This window comes from Vicia villosa, linkage group LG3 (genome assembly GCF_029867415.1).
Source record: "Vicia villosa cultivar HV-30 ecotype Madison, WI linkage group LG3, Vvil1.0, whole genome shotgun sequence".
Lineage (NCBI taxonomy): Eukaryota > Viridiplantae > Streptophyta > Magnoliopsida > Fabales > Fabaceae > Vicia > Vicia villosa.
Genome location: NC_081182.1, coordinates 41,073,187 through 41,080,616, shown reverse-complemented (window position 1 = coordinate 41,080,616; position 7,430 = coordinate 41,073,187). Strand labels below are relative to the sequence as shown.

Below are 7,430 nucleotides of genomic sequence, written 5' to 3'. Positions count from 1 at the left end.
TGTATGTATTTTAATAAAATATAAAAAATGCAGCAGTAGAACAACAACAGCATCAAGATTCGAACTTATAATCATGCACTACATACAACAACGGTTGTATTAAACAATTGTTATTGTATGTATTTTAATAAAATATAAAAAATATAGTATTAAAAATACAACAGTAGAACAACAAGAGAAAAATATGAACTTAAAAATGAAAAAAAAAAAGCATTTATTGAATAGATTCTACCTTAGTGAATCTTTTGGCTATGGTAAAATAAAATTATGTGGTGTTTGAAAGATAATTTATTTTTAGTAGTGTTATTATCTAAAACTACACCATAAGCTTTGTCCAAAAGATGACTATAAAGATGGAGTCGAATTTTGTTTGAAGAAAAAACTAAGAAAAAGAATCCAAATGAACAACAATAAGAAAAAGAAAAAGGTGACAAGATAATTTGTCCTATTGAATGATTTAAGTTTGTGCTCTCAATTTATTCAACCTAAAATCAAAAGGTGAGTGATGACACTTTTGGAGCCCCGGATCATGGGGATGTGTCTCCATTAGTGCTAGTTGAAAACCCTTAAAAATTGATGCTTTAAAGGTTAAAGTGATAAGTATATATACTATTACTAATTTATCTTTGTAATCTTAACCATCACATTTTAAAGAGACAAGACTTATTAATAATTTGAATTTTCACATAAAGATAATAAAATCCGATCAATAATTACTTATAGAAAAATATTTATCAACAATACAAAATCTAATATGATTTTGTTAAAATATCGTTTTACTAAAATTGTGTATATAAGATAATGTAATTAACTCATGTGGTTTTTAATTACAATTTTGTCAAACTATTCTTATAATTTAAAATACAATCTCGACCAAGCATTCAAAGTAGTATCTTTTTGTTTATTAGGTTTATATAAAATCATTCCTTAAACCAATGTAGTCAAGAAAGTGACTCTATTCTCGTCCAATCAAAAGCAATTTTAAATCTACATATCATGTCATTTTTCTCTAATCATTCATTATAGTATTGCTGTGTATCGTAGCTGTTTTGGATTTATCATAGTATATACTACTATATAGTATATTTGATATTAATAATAATATCGTGTGGCACTTACCTACGTATTCATGTTTATAAATAGGTATATTCTTTATATTCTATTCATATACTATAGTATATTATCCATGTATTTTCTCGAACTTTGTCAAAAAAATATATATATCCTAATACAGTGAATAAGACGGTTCATACACCTGCCATTATTTATCATTACTTGACTTGAATCATGTTATATAGATTATTTTCTTCCCAAAGTGCAATGTTGTTTAAAAGGAAATACAAAGATGCAATGTTATTTGAAATTGTAATGATATCTATTATCCGTAGATTTGTAAAGTAATGCAAAATTATGCACAAGTATTAAATATATTTTCTTCTCTCTAATATGATTAGATAGTTGGTTATAATGGTTAATTTGTTGTTAAGTTTTCTATTATTTTATTAGAGTTATCGTTAAGTTGGTTATTCATCAACATGTACGAATGTATATAAGATTGTTAAAATATTATTTTAATTTATTGAAGAGAATTATTCTAAAATATCAATACAAGAATTATCATTCTTTCTTTTTTCTTATTACACAAATTTTACAAAGCCTTATTTAATCACAATTTAAATGTGAAAATTTTTGAGTCCTGTACGGTATTCTGCCTTGCACATCCTCAAAGATCGCCCTGGACGTCATGTTATAGTCATCGCTCCAATAGGTCGCAACAAGACTGGCATTTCCAGGTGAACCATCATCACTTCACCTGGGGATTATCTTGAATTTCTTGCTTGGCCCTGCAACAATAACATCGCTACCTCATGGATCTTTAGTTTTGTTTCCAAGAAAATTCAAGTTTATGTGATTTACTAAAATTCATCTTAAAAAATATGGAATGAACTACACATGTGTTTTCATCAAAACAACGTTCTAAAGATCTTTCAACTCCAGAAAGATCTCATATCCTATAATGAAGATTCTCTTTCTTTAGTCTTTACCTACTTTACCAAATTCAAGTCACTTTGAAAAAATTTGGGTGAATTTCGACTTGTAACATGCTATTGTGGTGGCATTCAACCCGTGGTCGATTTCTTGTATCAAAAGTACATTGTGTATTTTCTCACGGGGCTCAATGATGATTTCAATATTATCTGAGGTAAAGACCTCTTGAATTGATCCATTCCCTTCTACTAGGGGTGGAAAAACAAGCCCGATTCGTTGAACATGTCCGTTTACCAACATTTTTTGCGGGACGAGTCAAGGTTTTAGGGTCACACTCTCTAATATGTTTTCCCCGCCTCACTCTGTTTTTTGCAGACTTTTGTAGGCACATACATTAGCATAAAATTTACAATTTTTAGGCTTAAAAGATGCAATTTTCGTGGATCTATCCCGATCCACCTCATTTTTTTTAGGGACGTGTCAAAGTTTTTGGTCTGCATCCTCAAATATGTCTGCATTGCCACGTCCTATTTTTTACGAGTTTTTGTGAGGCGGGCATGCCTTACTACCTTTACCCCCGACCAATCGCGTTTGCCTTGTGTCGTCCAATCTAAAAACCCCTAATTTAAAGGCAAGAAAAATAGACCAATATGTGTTGGTGTGAAAATACATTACAAATTGTACCAACAAAAATTACAAAAAGTGAATAAGTTTAAAATAATCTCTGCAAAAATTATTTTAACTCATACAAGCATAAATAAATTATACTCTCTTTTAGATCCTATTTATATAAAAAAAATCACTTTTTAAATTTATTAAATAATTAATATATTTAGTCTATACATTATCTAAGTATATTAATTACTTATAAATAGAACCGAAGACAGTAGTTGCTATCTGAAACACACAAATAAGATATAAGATATTCCAATACATTGTATTGAGAAGTATTACAAAATATCAATACAAGAATTATCATTCATTCTTTCTTCCATTATTTTTTCATGACAACTCATCATCATTATCATTATCATTATCATTATCATTCAATGTTATTATTATGAGAATTCATTACCATTCAATAAAGCAAAAACAATACCCACAAACCCATCAAATCAAACACTCATTAATAATCATGTAGTATTAAAATTATTATTCACAAGAGTACATTTATCAAAACTACACTATGGAGCTTCATGAAAACTTTAATTTTGTAAAATAACCATGATATTCCAAACAAACACTAATGCATTGATTCCTCACTCCACTTTGATCTCAACAACTTAAGCAACATTCTTGCCTTAGTTTTAGTCTTAGTACCACACTGACTCTGCAAAAGAAACAACAACTGACTCAAAACACCAGCTCCAATAGCCACCTCTCTAGCACTCCCAAAATCACTACAAACAATTGAAAGTATCCCAACAGCACTCTCACTACACTCTTGATTACACACCTTGAAAACCATCTTCACCAATGTCTCAATCCCATTCACATGATTCACCAATGCCTCCTTACCACTCTCCAAAACCAACAGCTTCATCATTGTTGCCATTGCTAGTGGAGCCAAATTCTTCTGCCTTGTATTATCACATCTTGAAATGTATCTTATGATTCCATCTATTGCTCCTCCTTTCACTAAACTCTCTTTGTTTGATTCCAATGAACATAATGCTGATAAGGCCTTAACTGCAGCCTCAGAAAGATTATCAGAACTCTTGTTAACAATAACTTGAACAATTTCATGGACTAGTTTCTGTGAGTTTCCTAGTATTTCACAAACCTCTTCTGTTTGTGATGCTGTTGTTGAGTAATCTATAACAAGACACAAACTAGTCTTCATTGAAATAGTTCCTTTTTCAAACAAAAATATGAACTTTTTCAACTTTGATTCATCTTTGATGATATTTAAGGGTTCCAAATTTACAATAGGCAACAGTTTAGCAATGCAAGAAAGTGCTAACTCAACAAACTCCATGTAACAATTTTGATGTGAATCTGATAAACCAAAAACAAGTTCCAAAAGTAAAGCTAAGAAACTAAGTTGTTGGAAGCAAGATTTTCTGAAAGAACAATACTCATCAGAAAGAACACTGATTTTCTCAAGTGCTTTGAACTTGGTTTCTAGAGATGATGAATCATGAGATTCAAGAGTGTGTTTTATTGTAGCTAAGTAATCTATGGTATTATTATTGTTATTACAAGAGTGATGAAAGTGTGAACCAAGCTGAAGCCATTGATTAATCAAATGGCGAAGAGTGTGATTAGGAACAAAAGATAAATCATGAAGCTTCTGCATTGTTACAGGACATGTGAAATTACCTGCGGAAATCCATTTCTCTATGCTTGATCTATCATAGGTTTGGCCAGTGGTTAAAGTCACTGGATCTTCCAACAAATCAAGGCTTATGGGGCATCTAAACAAGTGAGGAATTGTGAGTTCAGTTTGAGCTTCGTTCATGGAAAGAATCATAAGATTCCAAAGACAAAAAAAAATGGTTTTTGTTGTTGTTGTTTTTGTGGTGAAATGAAACTAATCTAATGGAAGTTGAATTCAAAGTGGGTTTATTTGGGTTAGCTTAAAGTTTGGAACTTTAAGTGTAACCAATACAAGAGAAGCATATTTGAGACACTAAGACATTAATGCTATAAAGATGGTGTCAGAAAGTTGCAAACTTTAATGTTTTTGGTTTTGCCTTGTTTGGTTATAAGGACTTGAGAAGAGGCAATGAGGGGAGGGAGAGAAAGTAGAAAGTGGGGGTGTAAGTGGAAAAATGAAGTGATTGGTAAAGAAAATTTATAAAGTTGGGAACTTTGTGAAATTCAAAATTGGTTATAGAAAAGATGGGAAGTTTTTTCAAGAAAGAGAGGAAGAAAAGTGCAATTTTATTTAGTTGGAAAAAACATGAAAGAACACCACACATCAAGAGGTGCAAGAATGATGCCTTATCACAATATAATAGGATTAAATAATTGGGGTAATGGTCCCTAGCTTACTAGTAATATACATCAATGCAGTCAAAAGTGACCCACCAAAAAGGAAAATTTAATATTGTTAATGTCTTTGAACTTTGAATTCAACTTTATCAATTATGAATAGAAGAAAAATGGATTTCTTTATATTGGGATCTTTTTATTTTTATTCAATGATAATATCTTAGTTATCAAACTCAATCTTTTTTTTTCTCTTTCAAATTTAACTAGGTAGCTACCCGTGCTATTGCAGGGGATTATTATATATTAATTGTTATATTAGTTGTTAATAAAGTATATGAAATTAATAATACACTTAATTAATAAGATTTTTAATATATATAATTGAAATTAAATAAAATGAAGTAGAAAATATATTTTCAATGGAATGACTTTCAAGTGAAATAATTAGGATATTTATGATTGTTATATGCACCATATTATTATGATAAATTTGTATGAATAGTGTGAGATAAGGTTTTGACTTCTGAACATTTTTTTTCTTGTTCTCTAGTCATGCTTATTTTTTTTTTTTTGTTCTTCTTAACAAAAGAAGCCTTCAAAGCCAATTCATACTCTCTTTCAGAGTTTTTTTCCGTCAAACGCAACTCTTGTGCCTCTAAACTACTCTGAAGTTCTTCAATTCTCACCTCACGGTACTAGTATCTTTAGAATGTTCAATGGCTATAACTATGTAATCAGACTGAGGAGTAAGGGATCTGAGTACCTTCTCAATGATAATTTATTCAGAGATAATTTCTCCATAAACCTTCATCTCATTCGTGATATGAGTCACTCTAAAGATGTAATCTAGTACTTTCTCATTGTTCTTCATGCTGTGATTTTCGTATTGGTTGCTATTGGGCTATAACTTCACCTTCTTCATTGATGCGTCGCCACCATAGCACCGCACAACTATATCCCACACACCTTTCGCCGTCGACACGTCGACAATTTTCTCAAACACCTTCGTATCCATACACTAATGAATATATAACAACGCCTTCTAATCCTTCTTCCTCGTATCACGTTGCGCGTTTCTTTGCGCTTCTTTTGTGTCTTCTACAACCGACGTATAGCCGTCATTGACGAGATCAAGAACATCTTAAGCTCCAAACGACATACACATATGGATCAACCATCGATTCCAATCCTTTTTCGTCGAATACTGGAAGCTCTGTATTCAACCTAGAGTTTTCGTCATTCATCTTCGACTCGTTCTTGTGAAAATTACTCAAATCTCGCAAAACACTCGTGTTTCCCAACCCTAAGAATCAAGAAATGTGTTTCTTCTCTGATTTCCAACTTCAATTCAGTGTGAATTTGAGGAACGAAATCAACCACACATCTCACGTCGTGTTTTCCTAAACCAGAATCGGAGCTCTTCATATCAATTTGTTGAGCCCACACCTCCATTGATGCAAGAATTGAAGAAGATAAAGATGAAAGAAGAGAGAGAAAATTATATCTAACTTTTCAATCTCGAACTCAAATCATAAAATTTGTTATAAATAAAGTTTACTTTGAATTTATATACTAACACCCTAGTGAAATGAAACCTAAATGTAAAACTTAATTAAACTCAAATGAAAGTTAAATAAAGAAGTTGAATTTAAATTAAATCTAACAATTATAATTTACATTTTCTTTCTCTAATTTTAAACATTAGTCCTACTTGATAACAACTTTTTAACACAAACTTTTAATTTTTTTATTAACTTTTATTTTTTTTTACAAATGTTATTTGAAATAATTCTAGAGTTTATAACTTAAAATTTGTCAATTTTTTTCTTATATTTTTATTTTTAAAATTTTAACTAAAATTCATTTTTATCTTTTATAATTTAAAATAAAATAAATATGTTTTATATTTAAGTATCGAAAAAAAAATTCAAGTTTTGCATTTAGAAAAAAAAAAATCTTAATGCTACACTTTCTCCATTTTTTTTCTGTTAAGTCTACTATAATTTTTTTATAACTATCGTTGTTTATCCAGACTCCTTTATTCATTATCTGCCATCAAAATTTATACATATACATTGAATACATTTTATTTTTATTTTTTATCCATGTGTTTATTGATATGGTTGAATTTATCGAATAACAATTAATTTAACAATATAAAAGATATATAATAAAACATTGAGTTATTTATCAACTAATTGAAACATTAGTTGATAATTAACTTATTAGGATCAGTAACTAACAACCATCCAGTAGTATTCACCATCTATAAGCAATCGTTATCGACTATTTTTTAAATCAATCATAGTGATTATTTAAAAGATTTGTGAATTCCTTGTTGTTAGTGAGGAAACTGCGGTATTTGTTTTTGGTAGTGTGTGTTTAACAGAGGAAGGAGGTGAATTTAACGGTCCTCATCACACAAGAAAGCTCGTGAGTGGAAACATAATAATACAAGAATGACAAAGAATATTCTATCCTGTTGTTGGATTTTATTTTTCTCT

General features: G+C 30.0%; 1 protein-coding gene across 2 annotated transcripts; it reads right to left on the bottom strand.

Annotated features, from left to right (window-relative positions):
• Positions 1 to 2,985: 2,985 nt before the first annotated feature.
• LOC131655511 (U-box domain-containing protein 25-like) lies at positions 2,986 to 4,929 on the bottom strand. 2 transcript variants are annotated; one of them, XM_058925367.1, is made up of 2 exons: positions 4,312 to 4,929; positions 2,986 to 3,987 (listed from the first exon to the last, which is right to left on the bottom strand). In XM_058925367.1, the coding sequence occupies exons 1-2, from the start codon at positions 4,460 to 4,462 to the stop codon at positions 3,233 to 3,235; spliced, it is 906 nt and encodes a 301-aa protein (XP_058781350.1). In that variant the 5' UTR covers positions 4,463 to 4,929; the 3' UTR covers positions 2,986 to 3,232. The 2 variants fall into 2 exon arrangements, with proteins under 2 accessions (XP_058781350.1, XP_058781349.1); XM_058925366.1 differs by having other exon boundaries at positions 2,986 to 4,929.
• Positions 4,930 to 7,430: the final 2,501 nt, after the last annotated feature.